At 42.7% G+C, this 25,403-nt stretch overlaps 1 protein-coding gene across 1 annotated transcript in view; it reads left to right on the top strand.

Annotated features, from left to right (window-relative positions):
- Positions 1–25,403, top strand: part of FDX1 (ferredoxin 1) — a 142,884-nt gene that overhangs the window by 81,316 nt on the left and 36,165 nt on the right. Inside the window, exon 3 of the mRNA XM_069202304.1 lies at positions 21,651–21,780. Within this exon, the coding sequence (XP_069058405.1) occupies positions 21,651–21,780 (130 nt within the window). The remainder of the gene's footprint in view (positions 1–21,650; positions 21,781–25,403) is intronic.

The raw sequence follows: 25,403 nt of genomic DNA, 5'->3' as shown, positions 1-25,403 counted from the left end.
TGGTTTGGATGTGAAAGGGGGAGTGTGCGTGAAATTTGTTTTGAAGGTAGGATGTGATCTAGTCGAGCAGTTCCCTCTGTGCCAGCTTCATAGAGTCTTTGGATTAGTGTCAGCTGAAAGGTCCAAGAGAAGTAGTGTAGCAACCCCGTTCCAGTCTACTGTGTTTTTAATCTCATCCTAGATGGCAATGAGGGCAGTTACTGTGCCTCTTCCTGGACGGAATCCTTTTTGGTAGTCGGAAAGTATGGTGTTATCTTCAATTAATTGTATCATCTGGGCAAATGCTGCTCTTTCCATCAGTTTTACCAGAAAAGGTCCATTTGTAATCAGCCTGTAGTTGGAGTCATGCAGGTCCAGGTTTGTTTTCTACAAAAATTAACATATGGATGCCTTTTTAAGTCTTCCTCTGGAAAAACTCATGTAGATAAATAATGATTGATTTGTCTCACTAGTGTGGCAGCAGAGGTAGTTAAGAGTGTTACTGAAGGTTTGTGGTGGACTAGGGTCAGAAGGGCGGATGGCTGGTCTGCTTACTTTGACTAGATCCATAAATTCACTTTGTGATAGTTGTTTGAAGGAATGCAGAGGCTGGGTTATGCTACTCTTGGAGGGGGTGGTTGGAAATGGGTTGGTGGATTTCTTCTTTTTAAATAGGAGTCCAACATTTCTGCTTTGGTTCTGTAATAATTTGCCAATTTATTAGTGAATCTTTGAATCATGGGATAAGTTCCTTCTGTGAACTTGGGCTTACGAAATTAAGTGAGAATTTTTTTTAATTATTTATTTGCACTTTAGCATTTTGAATTCTGACTGAATGGTACTTTTCTTTAAAGCTTTTTTGATTGTTGACTTGTATATTCTGTTAAGCTTGGGTAGTTGGTTTGTCTTGATTTGCTATTTGTCTTGAGCCAGGTGTGCTGCAGCTTTGCAGTTTGTTGGTTTATCTGTTTTAGTTCTGCATTCCTCTTAGGTACTTGTTTTCTTTTGTCCTGTTTTGGTGTTCTTAGTGGTATTAGGATATCAAGCGCTTCCTGGAGCCACTAATAAAGTTTTTGAATGACATTTATTGTGTCTAGATCTTTGTTTGAAATGATTTGTGTTCCTATGTGTTCTAATTGACTTTGTTCCATTGTTGATAGGTGGATGCATGTATGGTGGCCTTAGGTATGTTGATGTTTGGTGTTTTGAGTTCGAACTGTACCAGATGGTGGTCTGACCATGTGACAAGTGTTCTTTTGAAAGGAAAGAAAAGTAGTTCTGGATTAGCAGAGATGACATCTAGAATATGTCCAGCGATGTGTGTTAGTTTGTGAACGATCTGATGTAGGTTCAGTGTGTCTAGGCCATTGATGATAGTTCTTGGATGTTCCATATTGGTTTTGTCAAACTGTATGTTTAGGTCACCAAGGATGCATAGGTTGGTGTGTAGTGTCATAAGATTTGAAACTGCCTACAAACGTGTCTGGGAATTTTTGATTGCTAGTTGGTGGTCTGTAAGGAAGGAGGAAGTTTGAGGAGGAGTACATCTGATCATGAGGACCTCACAACTTTGTATGGAGATTTATATTTTATTTGAATGGAACAGTTGATCCACCTCCTCTTTTGTTTATGCAATTTTGACTGACAGTTTGATAGCTTGGAGGAACTGCATCATGCAACACTGGAGCCATGCCATCTCCCAACATTGATTCAGTTATGAGGAGTAAGTCAGTTTGTGTGGTAAGAGAGTAGATGGTAGATGCAGTGCTTTGTTTTTAGAGTGATCAAGCATTTATTAGTAAGTAGTTTAGAGATTTTGCTATGGTGGTGGTGTGACTGTTCGCTAGGGGAAAAAGTAGTACTCTGAACTTCTAGCCAAGTGTATTATTAGTGTTGGTATTAACTGTGTGAAGATAATGACATAATGTTGTTTGTCTGTATCTTAATCCTTATCCAGCAGGCTTAGAGGGCATTTTGTTGGATCTGCGAGTGTAGGTGGTGGTTGAAAGTGAGTTGGTGAGCTGTTATTTTCGTAGAGTATCCTTGTTGTGCAATAGACATGGAGATGCTAAGTTGTGAAGAGTGGTATGTTGTTTATTTTGTTTGCTTCTGTTTAAGGTGGATGGTATTTGGGTTGGGAGTGGTGGAAGGGCACGTGGATCATGTTTTAAGGCTATAAATTGTGCAGTGGATAAGAGGAGGATGAATGGATGTTGTTGTGTTGGAGCTTTTGTGGTAGATTTTGGTGAAGATAGAAGATTTAGGTGTAAAGATGCCTTTGGATCTGCGGTATTTGTGTAGTCATGAGGCTGGGAGTGGGTTCTTGTTTATATTTTGTGGCGGAATGAAGTTGTGTGTGTGTGATATTTTGATGTGCCGGTGTGTGTTATCTTTTGTTTTTGTCGAGTAGCAACATGAGATATTGATGAAGGAAATTTCTGTGAATGATTTGAATGTAAGGTACTGTTGGTGAGTAGATATTGAGTGGTAAAGGGGTGGTGATAATGCATTGGAGACGAGTGTATATGGTGTGTAAGAACGGATGGACAGTGGTTATGAGTCTTTGTTAGATTTGGTAGCAAGAAGAGGTAATGTGTGGTGGAGTGTAACAATTGTATGGTTATGTGTTTATGGTAGAAAAAGGAGGAAGGTGATATTGGTGGTTCATATGAGAGAGGGTTTGGGTATAGATTTGGTGGTGATGGAATGGGATCTATTAGGAGCAAGTAGAGGGTAGAGCTTGTGTTTTGTATGAACAGGAAGTATGTTTAGGGATTAAGGTTAAGTATATTCTGGATTTGTGTTTTGTTTGTAATGAATGGATTTGATAGTGGTATAGGACAAAGTGGTGTTTTGTGTGAGAGTGAAGGTGCCATTGTGTAGCAGTGGTGGTCGAAGGGTGTGTAGATGTGTACTGTGGGGTTTTGTAGTGGTTGTTGAGACAATGGTGTGTAGCTAGGGTTTGTTGGTTGTAACTAAGTAGTGTGCATTAGCTGAGAGTGTTTTATTATGTTTGTGGATGGGTTAAGGTGGTGGCTGCTAAATGGCACAAATAGTAAAAAGGGTAGCATTTTTGGCACTAGGCCCGACACAGGCCCTATCAACCAATCAAAAGCCAAACCTTAAGCCCTAGGTCCAATAGAAACACAAGCCCTAGGAACAAACCAGAACCCTAGCCCTGTCAGCCAATTAGAACCATAAGTCCAATAGAAGCCCAGGCTCTAGGAACCAATCAGAATCCTAGACCTATTGACCAATCAGAGCTCTAGCCGTAAGTCCAACGGAAACCCAAGCCCTAGGAACCAATCAGAACCCTAGACATATCAGCCGATTAGAACTCTAACCCCAAGTCCAATAGAAACCCTACCTCCAGAAGCCAGTCAGGGCACAGGTGCAACAACCAGCAAGAAACGTATATAAGGGGCACACGACCTTAAACATAAACTGGTGTGTCACGGAGCAGGGAATTGCTCCTGAATTCAGAATCTCCTTGGATACCGATAGGCTAAATCCACACTTTGTAGTTCCTGTTCAACCCTGCTGGTAAGGTCGAAATCTAAAGCCACTAAAAATACTACTTTTCATGCACTTAAACAAATCACTTTTTTTCTACCCAAAAACGAGTGCTTCATACACTTCCCAAACACAGTTTAAAACCACAAAGCAGATTAAGCAGCCTCTTAAACACACTCTGGTTAGCCTCTGGTGAGTACTTTTCCTTTTTAGCTTGTACTAGATTATGAACCCTTTTTTTTAAAAGGGTGTTCAAGGTTTGAAAAGGGGATGACACCATTAAAGTCTATCAGATCATTTTTTGTTAGATTGACAAATACTAATAAAAAGGGTAACATCCCTCAAATATGGGTGGACTGACCGATATGCTATGTAACAAGGATGTAGTCAAAGATTATGTCCATTACCCCATGATTTGTGATAGAAAATGTGCCCAGGTGTAGCATGTTGAATTATTTCAAGTCCACCAACCCTATAGGATGCTGTCACAATGCCCAGATGAGGTCATCAGTGACATCATCAGTGATGTACTTTGCGATGCCTTGGGTGATGCCACCAGTGATGTAATTTAAAGTGTCATGAGTGATGTAATATGTGAGATCATAAGTAGCGCGTTGGGGGTGGGCAGGGGCTGTAGTTAGTTCACTCAACAATAACCAATTCATTTTAGTGTTTTTTTCGGTTTCTAGAGGATAGCTCTTGTATGACTTCGTCACCCAACTACCTCACTTTAACCTTTATTTTTATTTTTTAGATCTATGAATTTCATTTATTCTTCTTTTGTTACGTTGAATATAAAGTCACTTACTTTAACCTTTGTTTTTTTTTTTAGTGAAAATAAGTGTGTGTCTGTATGTGTGTGTGTGTGTGTGTGTATATGTATGTGTATATATATATATATATATATATATATATACACACACACACACACATGAAGTGAAACAGAAGTGAAAGCAATTGAGGTTAATTTATTTTCCTTCTCCCTCACCAACAGATTTCCCTGGGAGTATGTAACCTTACTCTACCTTACTCTGACAGAGCCATGGCGGCATTGGATGGTTGACTGAATGAAAGGCATTAATAATGCATCTTTACAAAATTAATATATATATTTTTAACTTCCTGATATGGAAGAGCAGGTGTGCTTGGACGAAGTGAGTTTTAAGATGCTTGGACTTGACATTAATCATCTTTATAACGCTATTCATAGCCAGCATCCCTCAATCGCTTAGCATCTGTGCTTTTCACTGGCCGTTTATTGATTAGCCTGATGCAAGTTTGCATTGTATTGTATTTATGTTACACTTTGTACACCTGACGAGGCACAGAAGCACTTTGGCAGAGGGTACTATGCTACAACATATGTTGAGTTTAGTTAGAAGGCCAATTTGGTAAGTTTTGTTTGGTGTTATGACTGATAACCACATCTGTACTCTTGACATGTCATATTTTGCTGTGTCTATGTATGTTGTAGAGCAAAGAGAAATGATAGGTATATTGCTTAACATAATACTGTATGGTTGTGTTGGTTTGAACCATGTTGGTTGTAAGTGTTGCCCTTATGGGAAGTATTTTGTTAGAATCCTGTTGAGCAAGTTTGTGGCTCTTATTGTGTATCTGCACTTTTGCAAGGAGTGGAGTGAAGGGGACTGAAAGATAGTTGCTCGTGTACTCTTGCCTACCAGCCTTCAGAGACGTGTTCCCAGATCTTGGATTGGTAGGTTTCTGAGGAGTCTTATTTCATTCATACACTCTTGTCATGAACGATGGTTCTCTTAGTTGGTGTAGTCCTTTATCATCTGAAAGGGAACTGCCAGTTATTTACCACTTTCGTGAATTTCAGATGGTCTTGAATGTTTCCTATATTTTTTTAGAGTGAGTTCCATGATGGCAGCAGAGGTTCCACGATTGCACCATTTCGTGAAAAATCAAATGATCGCATGGGTGCCAATCTTGATCAAAGGGTTCTATTCCTGCAGTAATTTTGCTGTTTTGCTTGAGTGGAGATTAGGCCTGTGTATAGATGGCCCTTTGGTCAATACAGATGTCTTGAAAGAATTGAAAGACCATTTAGCCATAGGTAGTCAGTGAAGTGGTTGGTGGACTGATGTGATGTATGCAATATGTGTTACAGATCTCTTGCTGCTCAATTTCGTTTTTTTCTTTGAAGTCTTCAGAGTAGGGGAGAGTGCCAAGTAAGAAACTGTTTGCATAGTCTGGACGCAGGACAAGGCAATGGGGAGTTTACATGTTGTAGAAAGCTTTTCTTGTGACTGTTCACTTTGCATATGACTGGTAAAGGAATTGGCTGTTTGCTGATGGTATGGTCGAAGCCTGGTAGATTTTTTATTATTTGCAGGTTAAGACCTTCGTTTCGGAGGAATTAAGTTTCAGGTGGTTCATCAACCTCAAGTGGTCGACAGCCTCAAGGTAATGGTCAAATCTGGAGATCTCCCTAGTTTCTTAGGTTTTCCAGCAGAAGACAATCGTTTTGTTAGGGCTGGGCAGAGCTCACGGAGTTTTACTCCTCGGAATTCCGCGGAGTGACTGTAAAAACTCTGCCTAATTCCGCAGAGTTTTGGTCGTCCTCCGTTTATGTCCTGAGATTCATGGCAGGGTGAAGGTTCTCGGGGTTAAAGTGATTCCAAATATGGCAGACCTGGGGAGTTGGGAGCTCTACACTCAAGCAAGCTACCCAGTATCTGTTCACTTTGTAAGCTAACAAGAATTCACAAGAGTAACACAATGCGACTGTGGAAGGCATCATAGTCCCAGCGGGGTCGACATCATAACACAATGTAATTACAGCAGGGGGTGCACCAGCACCACCCTCTCGGCCACCACTTCATCCATCAGGGAGTGATGAGCCACACTGCGCCTCTCCAGTCCTTGTCCTAACTGTAGGGTACGCTGCGCCTCAACCCTTCAAAGGGTGCTGCTCTACACTGCGCCTCCTCGCTCCACACACCCCCTCCTCCCACCCTGATTCGAAGTGCACAGCTCGTGTCCCAGGGCGGAGCGGGCATCATGTTGTGAGGAGCTAGGCAAGAATCAGATGAGCCTTGTGGTCTTCCGAAGACATGACGTCACCACTAATCAGGTGATGGGACTGTTGGTCTTGGACTTTAAACCCATGCACACATTAACACTGCATACCTGGGAATAAAATAATGAATAACATTTACCCAATGCACACCTAAGACATTCAGATGATGTATGTATGTATGTGCTCGTGAAATACACTGACATAATGCACAGGGAACACATTAAAATAAAACATTAAAAAAAAACAAGCATTCAATATGTTACGCTACATCTGAGTACACAGTGTGTATATGGCACAGAGAGCAGATCTCTGATGCTGGGCGTAAAGCGCGCGCGCCCGCAAAGCCGGTGTTCACAGCACACGCGGGCTCTGCTCGGAGCCATGGCACAAATAAAGGGGACATGACTATTGTCCGGGAACCTGCCAGTCCTCAGAATTGGGGCACACATCGGACCTCTTCCTGTGATTCAGAAGGTGGAGCGCCCTTTCGCACCCTTTAAAAAGCCATGTTTCACAACACTGGCACTAGTACCCGGGAGCCTGCTCTGATCCTTCACTGCCATGAATGAGGAAGAAAGTAGGGACTTGGGAAGGTGTCAGTGTTACCACCACCTACCCGCTATACCTAGGCGGTAGGTACGTCCTGTCCCTTACACCCTGACCCCAACTCACCTCTCAGTGTCGCGGATGTCAAAGAAAATGAATGTGCACGCACTTGACGCAGGTCAGCCTCCCCCGGTGTTATTGTAGAGCGGGCTTCTCTCCGCCGCTATGTACGGTCCTTGGTATCATCCACCGCCCCCAGCAGCCCGGTGCTGCACCGCGGCTCTCCGAGTGACATCCGGGAACCTCTGCAACTGTCAGAAGCCATGATCACCTTCCATCCGCACATGTCACGTGGGAATTTTGTTTTCAAAGCAGAGCCTCATGGTTTCAGTTGATGCCTGGAGAGGGCTTCTTAACAACAACATACACCCTCCTTAGAAATTGTGGTGAACATGGGCGGTGTCACGTCATAAGCTGCAGCCATTTTAAAATCAGGCTAAATATATTCTATGGGGAATGGCTACACATTGCTTGAAAACAAGTTGCTAAAGATTAGGAGCGGTACTGACACTATGCAGAACTTGTTTGTGGGTGAGCAAGCACCGGTAAACTCCGCTCCGCCTCTTGGTTGACAGAGTTTTTTTGCCCAAGTGACAAAAACTCTGTGAACTCCCCCGACGGGCGAAGTTCACCGCTCACCCCTGCTTTTTGTCATCTGCATAACTGTAGCAGGCACGGTTCAAAACATGATGAGTTTTGGTAGTAAGTGTCGAGCAGATGAGTGAAACTTGTTATGCAAGAGTCCATTTTGAGACGTTGTGTTGTAGAAGGACAGAGGATGATGAAGCCAGAGCTGTTTGACAAGAAGGTAAGAGGAGATCCAATCTGCGCGGTTTGCTTGGATTCCAGGTTCCTCTAGCAGCTACAGGAAATAGACGGTCTAGCTTCAGTAGGAGAAAGTGACAGTAGAATGTGCTGAAGGCTGCAGAGAGGTTTAGCAATAGACAAGCAGCAACCAGTGCTATAATCTTCAGTTCGCCTTGGATTGGTATATGCTGCTGTTTGCTGTCTCTAGTAGGGCAGAAAGCTGATTAAGGGTCTGAAAGAAGATTGATTTCTTCTGAGAAGTTGCATAACTGACTGAAATCACCTATTTTCGTCAGTAACAGTAGTCCTTTGGAAATCGATCAATTGCTTTCTGGGTTTTGCCGATCAGGCTTCTTCTTGATGAGTGTTCAGATGTAGAAGATTTTGAAGTGGGGGGAGGAAGGGGGCTGGTGCCTGATGTTAGAGCATTGATAACGAGTTCTTGCTCTGGTGGGGACAGTTGCACCACCACAGCAAGAACTGGCAAGGCGTTCGAAGGTTTGAGCAGGACAGAAGTCTGCCGGGGAGCCAGCTGGGAGGCTTACCTCCACCAGTGCTTTCTAAACAAGATGGTCTACAATGGGGTGTGAGAAAGCTTGCGACAATGGGATTCTTGTGGTGGTACACGCCAGGTTGTGGAAATCTGTGAGGGTCCGGTGTAGTTGGAGGACACTTGACGTGGGAGATTCACTGCAGTGAGCAGCTCGGGGAGAGTCTTAAGGGCATATTGATGTGTTCATAGTTGCATTATAATTGCGTCGCATGTCTGTATCAGGACTTCAGTGAGGCAGCTATTTAGGCTATGCATTTTCAGCGAGTTACTAGACTCTGGAAGGGTCAATTTGTAGTTATGCAGGTGTTGGGCAAAAAGTGCTCAGAAATTTGCAGACTTTGTTTGTCTCCTTTCCGTTTGCCGAAACGCTGAGAACAATAGAGGAGTAGTTTGTAGAACAATATCTTCATGGATGCTCCAGTACTTTGCTTATGTCCCATTATCAGTCTTGTTTGACGTACTGTGGCGATCCGAGGCTGTGAGCACTGAGGCAGCCTGGCAGTGTACAGCTGCGGCTGTACGAACTGTGGAGGGCCTTCCCGAACAGCATTTAAACTCAGCAGATCAACGCCGGCAGATTACACAGCTAGAACAATGCAAGAGTTATCGCAAGTAGCTGTATATCAGGCATGAGTGCGTTTGGGAGATACAAGACTTCAAGTGTAAAACACAACCTCTTTCCATAAGTTCTAGGTATAAAAGCACAGTGTCACTTTATAAGATAGGCATTTTTTTTAGCCCGAATTGCATGTGTCCATTAAATGACTGGCACGGTTACCAATTGAGTAAGCAGCTGTTATTCCAGGCGTGAGTTCGTTTCGGAGAAATAGAAGTTTTTAGTTGTTAAACATACGTTTATTTCAAACAATACTATGTATAATAAGCACATCGACGCCTTAGAAGATACACATTTAACCCGAAATGTATGTTTCTTCATATTGAATAGGACTATAATTTACTATGCGTGATTAAATGACAAACTGCAGGGAATGGTGCTATCATTGTGCTTCTATTTAGACCGCTTACCCTAAATATGGTGCCTGAATTGAGCGCAATTGACAAGCTATAGTTTAAATATGTATGCATTGGTGTGATTCATGTCTTATTTATCTCATTTTAATGTGATTGTATAAATGTGGGAAATTAGAATGATTTTTAGTAATCGCGCAATACAATTTTTCATTCATTCAACTGAGCAGTATTCCGGTAGACCACTAGGTGGCAGGACAATCGCATGTTATTTAACTGTAAATTGTGTTTCCTTTTATGTACCGATGGCCTAATTTTCTTTACGTGTACTCGAGACCTCCTCCGCTCAATGAAAAAGGCTGCAAACTTTTTTTGTAGGTTTTCCTTTGCTAGCATGACACAATTATGCAAAGCTCAGCTGTCGAGTTTTTTTTTTTGTGGCCAAATTACTGTAAACCTACTGTTAGAGTATTATATTGCTCATGTGATGCAGTGGGAAAATCTATAAAAACATGTATCTCCTAAAAGAGGATGACATGTGGCGCTATATAAAATGTATAATATGTAATCCTGGAACCAAAGTGATTGATCCTCACAGCATACATAGCTAGGAGGTAATTGATTTAAGTCTATTTCTAATTACTATTTATCACAGTTTAGAGGATGATAAATTCAATTTGCAAAAAAATGTTGTACATTGTGCACCGACTTTTTACAAATGGAAATTAATGTTGTCAAGGGACATATATGTTATTATCATATTGGGTCACATTTTGACCTAGCTCATTAATAAGCACGAGGCAGGTCGCAAATTGTAACCCACTACGATTGGCTAAAGTCACAGGCATGGTTCCCTTTAGGGGGCCAGTGGGGAGTGATTTAAAAAAAACAAAATGAAAAGATAACCCTTACTCCTAAAACCATTTTGTCAACATTTTGAAATAAAACTGTCTCTTCTGGGCACCCCTTCCCTTTTGTGATTAGTTTTACATTGTTGGGAATTAATGTTTTAGGACTGGAGTTTGATCCAAAACTATACTTCCGTTAAGAAAGAAATCGATATCTTTAAGGGACACCCTTAACATGCCCTTTCTCAATAGTGATTCATAAATGTTTACTTAACCAATTTATTGATTCGGAAAACCTTTTCTGAATCATTAATTGGGTTTAGCACATTACAAAAAGTGTTTTAGCAGTTGCAAGCTCTTTCTCAATCACTGTTACCAAATGGAGAGATGTTTTATTGTACTGAAACCTAAACCACAATTTCATAGCTGATCCTTACCTGTTTGGGCAATTTAAGAAAATAATGGATTCTCAAAGCTCATATTGTGTGAAGATGATAATTTCTATAGGTCCATATTTCCTCTGGCAATGAATGACGTCTTGATATTACCGTATATTAAACTTACCCTCGGCAAGAACCGGCCTTTGAACCAAACTTTAATGTTCAGGTTTCAAAACCTGCCAACGTTTGCAAGGACAACATCTTTTTTTTTTGCGATTTCTTAAGCAAGAGTGTGTGTGCTCCAGTGAAGAGAGGTGAGGGGGTAGGTGTACAGAGAAGGGGTGTTGTTGGCCCGAACTTCTGAGTCACTTTCTGTCTTTTACTTAGTACACTTTTGCAAGCTGAATCTCATAAAACGCATTCAGATTCTCACTGATTTTTCATGACAAATGTCAAATAGTGAAATTTGTGCTGGGGAAATATTTCCTGAGTAGAGCTATAAAGTGAGCAACTTCAAAGGATTCGTGAAAGGAAACACTTTTTAAAGTGGGATAATTCCCTATAACTGGGAGCAAAAAAATGGGAGCAAACAATGATTTGCATCTGCAGAGGGGGTTGTGCATAATATATAATATACAAAGTCTCCTTTTCCCCAGCAGACTTGTTCAGGGAATCATTCTTGTCGTGCTGCCTGGAAAAACATTGTTGGACTAGTCACTTGAGTAGGGGATTGGAAAAGACAAAATGTAGTCGGTGAAGAATCCTAATTGGGTATGATTTTTCAGCACTTGCTAAAACAACCTTTCTTAATACTGGTCCAATGAATTGGTGAGCTGAGAGAGTAGAGGTCCCTTGGCAGCAAGTTAAAAAGTTCACATTTAAAATGCAGAAATTCCTACGTGTGCAACTGTTAGATCTTGCTTAAAGACAACTTTAGCTATGTGCTAAAACTCATGTGATGAACGAAACCTATCCAGATAGAGGGGGATTTTAGGCTCCTCCTTCCACCACTGGTTGCTTGCCTAAACCCCTTTGGGTATCGCTCGATTAAAATGTTGTTCACATTTTAGATCAGCCAATCAGAGTATATCCTCTTGCCCATTATGCTGCTGATTATGTGCTACACATATCCTTCCACTGCAAGAAAGTGTTTCTTTTGCAATGCACAAGATACAGTGTCTTTAGGAACAGCAACAGCCTGTAGAGACTGTAAGACTGTTTACTTCCACGGCTTCCCTCAATGATAGCAACTTAGGGGGTCATTCCTATCCTGGCGGTCCGAGACCGCCAGGGTAGGGGACGGAGGAAGCACCGCCAACAGGCTGGTGGTGCTTCTGGGGCTATTCTGACCGCGGCGGTAAAGCCGCGGTCAGAAAAGGGAAGCCGGCGGTTTCCCGCCGGCTTCCCGCTGCCCCTGTGAATCCTCCACAGCGGCGCTGCAAGCAGCGCCGCCATGGGGATTCCGACCCCCTTCCCGCCAGCCTGGTTCTGGCGGTTTTCACCGCCAGAACCTGGCTGTCGGGAACGGGTGTCGTGGGGCCCCTGGGGGCCCCTGCAGTGCCCATGCCACTGGCATGGGCACTGGCATGGGCACTGCAGGGGCCCCCTAACAGGGCCCCACATTGATTTTCAGTGTCTGCTTGGCAGACACTGAAAATCGCGACGGGTGCAACTGCACCCGTCGCACACCAGCAACTCCGCCGGCTCCATTCGGAGCCGGCTTCCTCGTTGCTGGTGCTTTCCCGCTGGGCGGGCGGGCGGCCTTTTGACGGTCGCCCGCCAGCCCAGCGGGAAAGTCAGAATGACCGCCGCGGTCTTTTGACCGCGGTACGGTCTTCTGGCAGTTCCCGCCAGACGGGCGGCGGAATGACCGCCTTAGTCTGTGCCTTAAATAAACACTTATTTGAAGTATGATCTAAATAAGTATTTAAATGCACTATAATATTTGAACAATGCTAAATCGAATATATATAACAATTGTATTAAAAACAAGACCTGGCTAGTATTATAAAAAAAAAAAATCTGATGAAACAAAACTATATCGAATATATAGAAAAAATATTTGTATTAAAAACAAGACCTGGCAAGCATTCTAGTGTATTTACGAATTTATCTAAATCATAGATTTGGTTTCATATTTAGTCTGTTTACTTTTTAATCTGGAAAGTCACCTTTCCAACATGGCTTTCCTAATCCACGTTCTAATTTTCTTTTCTGCACCTAGTTCACAGGCTGTGGCTGTCAATTTTTGAAATTCTCCAGGTGAGCTACAGCTTCCCTGGTATCCAGGCAGCCGAGCGTCTGAACACTCCACCACAGCCTGTAAGGCCAAAGACATCGGTGGCCCACTCATGGACCGAGATGGAAGTAACAGCTATTGCTGAGAACCACTCGAGCTGTACTTCATCACCATCTTGAGTTCAAGCTGACACGAGCATGTTACTAACATTGTAGAGGGACTCTGCAAGAGCATTCCTTGCTAAGTAGCAGCGGACCAAAGTGTGACCCTCTCTTCTGGGCCCTGTGTAGTGGTTGGAGTAGCCAGATCTGTGTTTCATTGGTCTGCTGCAGCCTGAAGCCACGGCCGCTGGACTTCGAGGCACCACTTGGGGAATCATGGTTTTGCCTCCTACTTACACATGTGATGCGTGGGAGGGTGAATCTCTGGGAGGAGGTGGTAAGGACACCCTCTGTCCCCTCCTTTTCCGTTAGCATCTGATGCCTCACGGCTGGCTCAAAGTCAGCCCTAGGGTGACTTGCTCGCAGTTCACTGCATTACCCAGTCCTTCCAGGCAGTACGGAGCATTTTGAGCACTAGAGGGCCTCGCTGGAGCCCCGAGAGGAAGACACTTACACCAGTAGAGCTCCTTCTTGTCCAGGGCACTTAGCCTACTAAACTGTTAGATCCTGCAGTAAACATCAGCACAAAGGATAGCTGCTTGTGGAGCCCTTCCCTAGCGATGAGATTGGTGACTTATGAGTGGCCAGCCTGAGCACGACATCCCCTGGCAATGCGTGTGGCGTTGTCCAGCACCTCGTTTTCTTTTTGCAGAAGTTTTGAATAGACTTCTGGCCACATGGCTTTGTGGTAGCCGCTCCTGTCTTGTCCAGTTTTTCTAACTTCAAGTGCACACTGCGCTACTGTCCACAATGACCATGTTCAACCCACGGCCTCTTTGTAAAATTTACCTAAAATTATCTGGTAACCGAAAATGGGGTGCGTTTAAAATATAAAAATAAATGATAAACGTTTTTAGGAGTAGGCAGTGGTCCCTTGGAAAACTGCCTAGTCCTAAAAATGCTTTGTCTGCATTCTGAATGGAGACGGTGTCCCCTGGGCACACCTTCCCTTTTGTTATCAGCTTTGAGTTGTTGATAAAATAGTAACGTTTTACAACCGGAGTTTGGCTGCAAAACAATACTTCCCATAAGAAATCGGTGTCTTAAAGGGACACCTTTAATACGCCCCTTCCAAATACTTAACCCATTTATCCGTGGAGGACGAAAATGGAGCAGTGCAGGACAGACTTCTTGACAAATGTGTGACTACTGAAAGTGTTCTCTTCCTCAGAGACCAGATGGTAATATCAACCCTAAGAGATGGGCTTAATACACATTTTCTGACTCCAAGACGTATTCTTACCATAGTATGGGTGGGCACACAGTTCTTAAAATAGAGATCCCCATTGCCCTGATGAAAGCCGTGACCCTATATGGACTGCCTTATGGGCTGAAACATATTGGCATCTTTAAAAATTAGAGAGACCTAGTACTCCGGTCTCATACATTTTCTTGGTTTTTAATCCTACCCAATGCACCCTTGAATAAGGGAATTCGCTTGGATTTAGACAGAGGTTGTTTCACTAAATGATGTAGATTCCTTCATTATCTAGCTACTCTTATTCTGAACTCCCTCTTATTGAGATCGAGTCCGTCTTATCGGGGTGGGATGAGGTTGCCTTTGAAGAAGTATGCCACAAACGTGTAGGTGATGCTTCCTCATCAAATATATTGAGCATTGTTTTTCTTAGATCCAGGTTTTTGCAGCATACTCAGTGATGCTAAGTATATCTTTGTGTGGTTCAATAATTGGTTTAAGGAGGACATGCAATACTAGTTTAACCTCTTTAATCTCCTCTTGTGGTACATTCGATGTGTTTACTCAGTAGAGTGTGCATTTAGCCTTTGATTTTGGGAAATGCTGCTGTGCAGACGTTTGAGCTGTCTTGGCCTGCTTAAGACTATTTCTATCCTGTGTTCTTTGATTTCACAGGTCTTCTACAGGTTATAGACAATGACTCTTGCAGTTGGTTGATGCAATGTGTGCCTTTGAGAAAAAAACAATTAACAGAATTACAAGAAATACACTACAGGGGTGGTGTTAGACCTATCAGCCCTTTGCGTGGTTTCCCTCTGTCTTCTTGGCTTCTGACCTCTTGTTTTGATCCTGTCCTGAACTTCGTTTTTGATGGCTTTAGGACTCTGGGCACTTTACCACTGCTGACCAGTGCTAAAGCGCAAGTGCCCTCTGTCTAAATTGTATTTGTGATTGGTTTATCCATGATTGACAGATTTACTAGTAAGTCACAAGTAAAGTGCCCCAGAGATGCACAGGGCATGTAAATCAAATCCTAGCAGTGGGCCTGCAGCACTGATTGTACCACCCACATGAATAGCCCTGTAAACATGCCTCAGACCTGCCACTGCAGTGTCTGTGTGGGCAGTTTGGAACTGCCAGTTCTACCTTTCAAGTGTACCCACCTGCCAGGCCAAAACCTTCCCTTTTAATACATGTAAGTCACCCCTAAGGTAGGCCCAAGGCAGCCCCATGGGCAGGGTGTAGTGTATTTAAAAAGTAGGACATGTACCGGTGTGGTTTACATGTCCTGATAGTGAAATAGTGCAAAATTTGTTTTTCCCTATTGGAAGGCCTATCTCTCCTATTGGTTAACATGGAGATTGCCTTAAAATATCTTAAGTGTAATTTCCAATGGGGAGCAGCTGGAGATATGGACTTTGTGGTCTCTGAACTTACAATGAAAAAAATACATCTTTTGGTGAAGTTGGTTTTAGGTTGAAAGTTTAACAAGCATTTTCAATGCAACGGGTCTCGCATTTGCTTGAGGTAGAGCTATTAGCTTTGTAAACTCCTAACCAGACGTTTCTTGCCACACAAATTAAAAGAAAAAACACGAAGCGCGACTGCGCTATGTAAAATGCAGCGCAATCGCACTGAAATTAACGGAAAAACAGAGTACGATCGCGCTATGTAAACCCCAGCGCGATCGGGCTGCGTGGAAAATAAAAAGATAAAGTTGTTTGGAAACCATGCTGAAAACATGGAGCCCCATATATTTTCAGTAGTTTACCGGTGCTGTGTAGGTGGGCTAAACACCGGAAAAGGCATGACGTATGCATGCCTTTCACGAATGAAAGCAAGCAGATTTTAAAAGGCAAGCCCACGAACCAATGAAAGTGACTGACGTGACATGGGCGTGGTTAGAAGCCCAAGAGAGATTATTGCAGGGGACGGAGCACTTTGCGCTTGCCCTCGAACAGAACACTTTTACAAAGTGTGAGTTTTCTTGCTTAATCATTCTGTGCCTCTGCCTGTCTGTGGAATACATGTCTGGATGATAGTTGGGCTGTTTGTTAATTCACTCTAGACAGTCACACAAAGGGAGCTGAGGTGTGCCCTGCATGTCCTGATGGTTTTTCCTGGACTAGAGTGGTGGGAGGAACTGACACTTGCACCTGAATGGGGGCTGTGCCTGTCCTTACACGAAACAGGCTCCAACCCCCCGGTGTGGGTCTGGAGCAGGAGCAGAAAAGGCAGGGTCTTGTGCACTACAAGAACACTTCTGGACTGAAGACATTCCTCCAGGAAAAAAAGCTGCCATAGGAGGGACTGTTGCTTTGCTGTGCTGGCCTGCTGCTTCCGTCCAGGGAGTGAAAGGACTGGACTTTGGTTTCTATGTTGTGCTTTCCAAGGTTCTCCAAGGGCTGAAACTGAGCTTACCTCCTGTTAGAAGTCTCAGAGACATCAACAACTTCATCTGTCAGCACCTGGGCTATATTGTGGAGAGTACTGACTTGCTAGGTGGTTCCTGGGCCCTTGGAACTGAGTCCTAGTGAAACCAATTACAACGACTCCGGAGCAACTTAGGAACTGTCGCCGCTGTCCGACTCCATGCCACTGCCTGCACCAGGAGCCGTGGTCCCCGCTGAGTGCAACGACCGCGACCAACACTGCAGACCTGATGCCGCTGCAGCGCATCCGAAGACCCGCCATAGCGTGAGTCCTGAGTGCGGTGTCTCTGAAGTCTGGGACACCTGATACAGACTCCACCGCAGCACCTGCGGCTCCTCGGTGTGATCGTGACACCACAAAGTCGATGCCTTGACGTGCTGGTTCATTGACCCTGCTGGATCGTAAGGAACTGACGCCTCACCACCGACACCACATCACCTCCCCTGCAACCGTAAGGAACCAACTCCTCACCTACCCTGCCTTGCAGTAAGGAACCCGTGCCTCACCTCCCCATTAGTAGTAAGGAACCAACGCCACTCCAGCTACGCCTCACCTCCCCGACTCCTTGTGACGTCTTTTTTTTTTTTTTTTTTTTTCCCCCCCTCTTCGTTTTTAAAGGTACTGTACCTGGGGGTCCATGCAACTCTGTGACCGGCCCACATTCCCTTGCGAGTGGCATCGGACTGTTAAAAACAAACCCGTCAACGATGTTGTGAAAGTCTTAGTTGGAGCTATTGTGCTTCTAAGCGCTATACTGAAGTTAAAACTTTGAAATTTATATCTTTGCTTGTGGATGTTGGATTTTTGTCATTTTGTTTCTGTTTTATTCAAATACATATTGGCTGTTTTTCTAAACTGGTGTGGAGTATTTTTGTGATATTTTCACTGCATTATTATTTATGTGTGTGTACAAATACTTTACACATTTTCTCTGAGATAAGCCTCACTGTTTGTGCCAAGCTCCAAGGGGGTGAGCATGGGTTATCTTAGGTGTGTGACTCCCTTACCTTGACTAGAGTGAGGGTCCCTACTTTGGCAGGGTGCCAACCACTACAAACCAGAGACCCCGTTTCTAACAGCTACATGCATGGAAGGAAGTCATCCCACTAGTCAAGATTTCACAAACAAACTGGCAACACATTACACAACCAGGCAGGCACATTGGACTCCTATTTAAAACAGAAGAAAACCACCAGCACCACCCCCTGCCTAAAATCCCTCTAACAATAAACCAACCCAGTCTCTACAGTCCTTCAATCAAATATCACAAGGTGATTTTATGGATTTGGTCAAAACAAGCAGACCTTACGGTTGCCCTTCTGACCCTTGCCCACCACACATCTTCAAGAACATTAATTAGTTAACTTAAAATGTTACAAATCTTGAAAGTCTGTGTTTATACAATACTACTTTTCTCCTCATATTATACCCATTATTATATTCCTTGGCCATATATTCCCTTACTATGTACTTACATATCTATTTATTTATTACTCTAGTCCTACTGCACGCGAGAAAAAAATAAATGAAATGTATAAAAAAATTAAATTATAAATCTAAAAAATATATATTAATAATAAAGAATAAATTAAATAAAAATAATGATCAAAAATATATGTGTGTGTGTATATATCTTTATATATAAGAATTATGTCTGACCGTCACATTACAACCCTGACGGGCGGACCCACCAGGAGACCACCATTTCCGCCAGAAACATTGTTCCTGACATGGTGACGGCGGTCAGAGTTGTAACCAGCCAGGGCAGCTCTGAGCTCAGCACCACCTGGTTGATTACAACCCCACTTTAATCCAGCCTTTTCATGCCCGGTGGGAAGCCCGGGCCCCTGCACTGCCTGTGGCATTGAACATTACCCCAAAACCCTTATCTCTACTATTGAACTTGGTTGCCTAGCAACTGCGGATGACCCAGAAAATCAATAGATCCATGCACTTCCATGCAAAACCATTGCCAGTAGTGTTTCGAATAGGCTAAATCCCTTCTGGTCACTATTAATGTCCCACAGGAGTATCCAGTTTCAATGAAACCTGCCTTTTGAGGGCCCACGAGTGCTCCCGGGTGATTCGCAAACATGATATGGCACTTCTGCTAAAACAATAAGATTTCAACTAGCCCTCATGGCGCTTACAGATAATCCTTTTTGCTGCTCCCCTCCTTTGTATGCACCCACTGCAGGCTGTAAGATGTTTCCTTTTCTTTAAAAAAAAAAATTGATGCAGCCAAGTTGGTGCTAGAGTGCTGGTGCTCCTGCTCTTATTAAAGCTGCATGCAGCCACCGGCTGTCACACTTTCCCATAGGCAGATGGTGGATCAAAATCTCTCTCTGCTTCTCCATCAATTTTTGCAGGGTCTGTTAAACCTTGTCTTTGGTCCATGGTAATGGGGGCTTCACGGCATGGGATCCTATGTTGGAGGCCCTCACCTCTTAAAAATAGAAAAACAGGGGTAATTTATAATATAACGTGACCGTGCCATTGATCTTGCGGTCCCCTCTGGAATTGTTTAAGCTCCGCTGGTCACTGAATCTGCGATTGCATAAGTTTCTTTGACACTGGCCCCGCCGACAAAAAAAAAAGAGGAAAAAAAAAGGTTATTTTATGAATATAGTTCAATGGTGCTCACAATCCTCTTGTTCTTGCCCAGGAAATATCTCAAAGGTGTCCTTTGACCTAGCTGCCCCACAAGCCCTAGTGGGACCTGCCTGGGATCAGCAAGGAGGCTGTACATGAGGGTTTTCTTTCAATTAATGTATCTCTGCTCCCGATTTTTGTAGTGTGTGTTGTTTTGCTCTTGGTGTTGGCACTCCATCCACCAGGAATTTTCTTTTGGGCCTAGGTTCCTCTCAAGTGTTGGATGTTTTTTTCTTGCTATCTGGAGTATCAGCCCCAGTGGACTGCTGTGTCCTCCTTTCGAGCGGTAGTGGGCTCTAAGGGCTTTAGTCTTATCTTCCTGTCCAGACCCTAATAGTCTCTTGACCTGTGGTTTTCCTGCATCTATTTAGATTTTATAATGTGGATTGATTTTGCACACTACCTACTTAACCATCTTTTGAGGTTAGCCTTGTGGCTCATACCAAGCTTCCAAGTGTGAACGCGTGACTCTCATTGATTACCCAGCATTCTGTTTTATCATACTAAATTTGATTTGCATCTCTTCTTTATTAAGGCCCTTTAGTTCCTTTAGCTGCATATTGATATGTCCCCTCCTGAGTCTTTTAGTATTACAGTGTGTTTTAACTACAGATAAGGTTTTCCACCTTTCCTCCATAGATATGAACATTATTTTCTCCTGATTAAATTGACTCTCCCTCGGAGTCCATAACAAACCCAGATGACTGTATTAAATGAGAAAGTCATTACTATTAGACGACTTCAAATTATCAGTAGAGTTACTCACTCATGTTCTAGGTTCACAGAACCTTCCATAACTCTTAACTGGTGTAAGGCATACTAAGCATACATCATTTTCTTTCCCCTTCTCAAAGTCCCATCTCTTGTTTAAGGCATATCTGTTTTTTTTTATCTAACATATTTTTCTCTGTCAGTGCTGTTCTAACAAAGCAAGTGTCCCACTCGTTTAATGATGTAAGGACATATTAACTATTGCTTGAATGAAAACCATAATTTGAATCTAGAGAAACTAGGCCTGTGTCCCTATGGGCTGGGTAACATATCAACTGTTTGTGAACTAGAATTTATTTTTATCATATGTCACAAGAAGTTCATCAAACCATTTTTGGCAGGACATAATCTCAGTCTGCGACTTTAAACATCCGTGCCTTATTTAAAGATTTTCCTATTGAAGTAGTTTGCAAAATAAATACTAGTGTTGACTTCAGACATACATTACTGTGCCTCTTCCTCTTTGAGGGGATGATCTTGTTATTTTCATTAGTGTTTATGAATATTAATGATCGAGACCGTAAAGTTGCTTACCTGTAACTCCAACAAGATTCATAAAGCACCTATTTCCTACACAAAATAGAGTTCTAATTTAGATCCAATGCCTTTTATTGGGCAGCCAAAATTATCCTATGGGCCAACTGTCATTGTGCTGTATTGTTGTGACTGTGAAGTTTCGGACTACCTTAATCTGTTAGAGAAAGTTTTCACCTATATGAGAGTGTAGGCTTACAACCGTATACTATAATTTTTTTCTTTTTAGAGTGGATGAAAAAAAAAACATCTTGGGGCCTTATTTAGAGTTTGATGGTACTGTACCAAAAAATGTGATTGAGTACCCTATCTGCCATACTTTGAGTTCCCCAGCTCTGTTAATAATCGGGGCAACAACCTGTAGTGACCCCGCTGGTGGAAACCTTGGCTCAGCAGCCAAATTGACATAAAGAATGAGAGGGATCTGGGTTGGAGGGTCCGAGTAAATCAAAATTGACATGGCCCTATAAGAGCAAACGTTTCAACCACAATTTTTCCTGTTCACTACCATGGAGATTCTGGGAGTCCTGATCTCTCTTCCCAGGAGCTCTTGTCTTGTTATGGTCATTATTTTTTTTTGTTTTCAACAACAAACTCCTGCTTTGAGAGCTTATTTTTGGAAAACAAAAAATTTGACTGAGATTGTGCATTAAACTTGGCACCTGCTGAGTGCCTCCAGCGGGGTCGCTGTGGAGATGGCTTTTCTGAAACCACAGAGATCTGGCTCTCTTGAAATATTGATTGCCTCTTTATAGGTTTCACCAAATCCATGCTTCTATCACATCTTTTACGAGTAGGTTTCCTCAGTGCTTCTTGCTGGTCTACTACAAGGGCTACTTCTTCTGGTCATTGTGCATGTCTGCTATTCTTTGCTTGATCCTGGCAGCCATATTTGTGAGGCTGATCTTGTGTTTTTCGGAATGTTGGTTTAGAGCTAATGAAACATTGCCTGCATCCCTAGGTGCCTGTGAAGGAACACTTGCCTGCTCTACCTGCCACTTAATTTTTGACAACCATGTTTATGAGCAGCTGGAACCAATTACAGATGAGGAGATGGACATGTTGGACCTGGCATATGGATTAACAGAAACGTAAGTCATCAATTTACAGGCAAGGGGGTGGGTTTATTTTGCGTTTGAAAATTATGATGCAATTAAGAAACTATGATCATGTCAATTCTGCATTTTTAATGGTTAATTATTGTTACTTATTTTAATAGTGCTGAAATCACTTTCCGATCCTTTGAAAATACTAAGCAACACGTAGAATAGTAGGGGGCCAACAGGTGTGAACAGGGACAAGCCCATATTATTGTGGCTTAATCCAGTGTGTGGTGACACTAAATGCCTTGAGGATCTAATGGCTTTTCAAACCTTTTTTGTAGTCCATGAAATTCTGTTAAAGCCCGAGACGGAGAGGGAGGCAGATCAATAGGGTGGAACCTCAACAATGTGGTTATTTCCCATCAAACTACTTGTATTTGGTGGCCTGGATAGAAATGAGGTTCAGGATGGTGGATTTTGAACTCTGGTACGATAATATAGATCTCTGATAGGCAAATTGGGGCCTTCCCATACAGGGCCTGTCAATGATGCCCATGATTTTGAACTCTAGTTATGTTCTTGACCAGTAGCTAGCTAAAAGCTCTTAACGGAGTATTGAGGCACTCAGCTGTCCACATATTTTGAGTATGTCAGGTGGCTTTCTTTTGTATTCTTAACAGCTTGATGAAGAATTTGGTGGGGTAGTGTGCATTTCATTCATGTATAGTGTAGTTTGGGATGGTCAACTATTGTGTCGACCCCAAATAATCCTCACTGGTGAAAACATATTTAACTACGTTGTTTACATGACGAACGAAAGGCAGATCGCAGATTACACACTTTGTCTAGTGGCCGAGGCGGTGTACTCGCAGAAAATGGCCGAATGAAAGGAAACGAAAACTCGGAGAAGAAGGACTACGCAGCAAGAACATGATTTGGTATATTGACTCTCGCTGCTCCCTAACAAGCCCGATTTTAGGCTGTATTCCAGGGCTTTCCTGTTGCTCCAAATGCAGCTGAATGTTATATGTGTACCTCTGAAACCTGCTCTTATAAGAATCAGTGATGTGAACTAAAGGGGGGAGGGGGGGTTAAAAAAATGTTTAATAATTCAGGGTATTAGGTCCCCGCAGGTAATCAAAGGAGTTTTTCAAAGCTTGGATTATGAGTACAGATTTTCATGAAAGGTGCAATGGATAATTTAAGGAAATAGCCTGCGTGTAATTCCGCCCATAATGCTCTCAGGAAACGAGTAGCTCTGGTTTGCTGTTAAATGGGTCAGTGCGAGTCCCTCACTTGGGCCTGAAGGACTGACTGAAGAAACAGCTGAATGGACCAGTAGTTGTTGAGGACCAATCGCATGCAATTTATTTCTGTGATAGCATGGTAAATTATTAAATATTTGAAGGTACCGTTTTACTGTAAGTCTCCCGAGTAAATACCATCACCCAACTGTAGTTTAAAAAACTATAATAAATACTGGTTTGGCTTCTGCAAGAAATGGTGGCTCATTGCAGATTTAAATAAGTTAACTTCCCTGTGATGGGCTCTACGTTGTTAGCCGAAATATTGAATATCTCTTAGTGCACCTGTGGGATCTTTTATAACTTTAACAAAGATAATTTTTCTTTAATTCTTTAAAATATGCAATGATGCTTTTCTGTTTAGGTTGTTGCCTTTCCTACAATCTCCTGGATAGGAGGAGTCCTACCAACGGTGAACCCTTTTTTAAGGCTGATTATTGTCCCTATGTACAGGGCTTGACATAATTAAGGGTTGGCAATAGCTAATTCATAGCCAAGACGTGTAGGCCTGTTTATTCTATGCCTGGTCCTGGCAGCCATGTTTGTGAGGCTAATCTACAGTTTTCGGAATATCATGCTGTTGCCTTAGAGTTGCAGAGAGCAGAGCATTTTAACTGAAAAAAAGACCGCATTTACTAACGGCAGTGGTCACTCCTTTTGCACACATTGAAATGCTGGCTCGTCCTGGTAAATCTGTAGAGTGCCAGGATAGAGCCCTTCATTCATAGTGTGTGTGCAATGTGTATGACAATCGGTATCTAGCAAAAGCACAACCTCACAAAGGTTAGCGGGAATACATCTGTATTGAAACAGAATACAAAGCTCTATCTTAACCTCTCAGAACTCAAAAGCAGTAGTCAAGTCAAAATGATTGTTAATTATCTAAAACAAAATACCACTGTCAATTACATATCATTTATGATGAAGAGATTCCCTCACAGCCCAGTATGTGTTTTTTTAGTGACGTTATATATAGGCTTTTTGTGTGACTGATGGTTGGGTAGGGGTATAGCTTTGTCGGTAAGACTGGAAATATGAGATTCAGCTTTTCCGACAATCACACTGGCATATCATAATAATCATTATATGAGAAGCAGCACATGGGGTGGTTAAGGGCCAGTTGAAAGGGAAACGAGTGTGGATTGTAAGGGGTACTTTAAACACAGTATTTTGTAAAATAGCCATGTTTTAAGACCTTCAAAGCAGACGAGTGCATCTGTGTTTGTTTTTGTTTGAGTACTTAAACACCCCACCTTATCAGACCCGACACCTTATCATACCCGACTGAAAGCCCCAGTACTCAGCTATTTATTAAGTAATTACATTTATTTGGGGTGTGGGGATTGTAACACCCCAAACACCCCTCTGAAGCTATGTCCCTGTGCTTTGGGGGCACAGCTGTGCCCCCTTCACACGCCAGTTTGAATGGGAGAGGTACCCTTTGAAAGTGGAGAGACACCCTTTTCCAGCCTCATCTCTCCCTAGTGATCCCTGCTCTGGAATGACTGCTGATGGGTTATCGCTGAGCAGGGATCGGCCCACTAGGTCCACCCACACATTATTTGGGGGACGAGTGGAGGAAACTCTTGATTATAGGACTTTCCTGGATCCCTGCAGATTCTGGAATTTTCCGTCACAGAAATGAGAGGAAAAGCTTTGATTTTAGACACAGCTTCACGATTGAAGGGTATTCTGGGTAGGAAAAAGCTATGTGATTCACTTAAGTCAAGCAACCCAGACTCACCCTCATGCCTAGTTTTCAGAAATCTCCTGGGTTAACTGGAGGTCGAAATACCACAGAAATCCGCATTGACAGAAAGATTAAATTACAAAGGAAAGATCTTGATTTGTTGATGTTGCATTTTAGGGCCTTTCCTGTGGTAGGCAGAAGGCCCACTCACACCGGTGTGGTACTGTTGTTTGTCAGCAGAACTGTGGTAATGCAGACTAGTAGGAAATGGTCTCTCAATTTCTCTCAGTTTGTGGCTTGCAAATGTAAGTCCGTGTCCACAAAAAAATCACATTTTAAAAAACTCCGAGTCACCTGATATTATGGTTAACCCTAAACTCAGAGTGATGTGAACAACCCCTGTTCCTAAACTCAAAATATTGAACATTTGGAAATTTCTAATTGTTCCTTAGCACCTTTTTTTTTTTTTTTTTTCTTTTTTTTTTCCGCCTTATATTTTACCATCTGAAACTGATGCTTGGTCGAAACAGAATGACAATCATTATATGCCACAGCTTGGTTGATGGCTCTTGTTATTACGTTCATGGATAGGCAAGAAACACTATTGTCTCTGCAACCAAAAGATTCGGACAGATGTTACATTACAGGGAGTGCAGAATTATTAGACAAATTAGTAT

This window comes from Pleurodeles waltl, chromosome 8 (genome assembly GCF_031143425.1).
Source record: "Pleurodeles waltl isolate 20211129_DDA chromosome 8, aPleWal1.hap1.20221129, whole genome shotgun sequence".
Classification (NCBI taxonomy): domain Eukaryota; kingdom Metazoa; phylum Chordata; class Amphibia; order Caudata; family Salamandridae; genus Pleurodeles; species Pleurodeles waltl.
The sequence above is the reverse complement of the archived record's forward strand: the minus strand, read 5'-3'. Positions and strand labels throughout refer to the sequence as shown.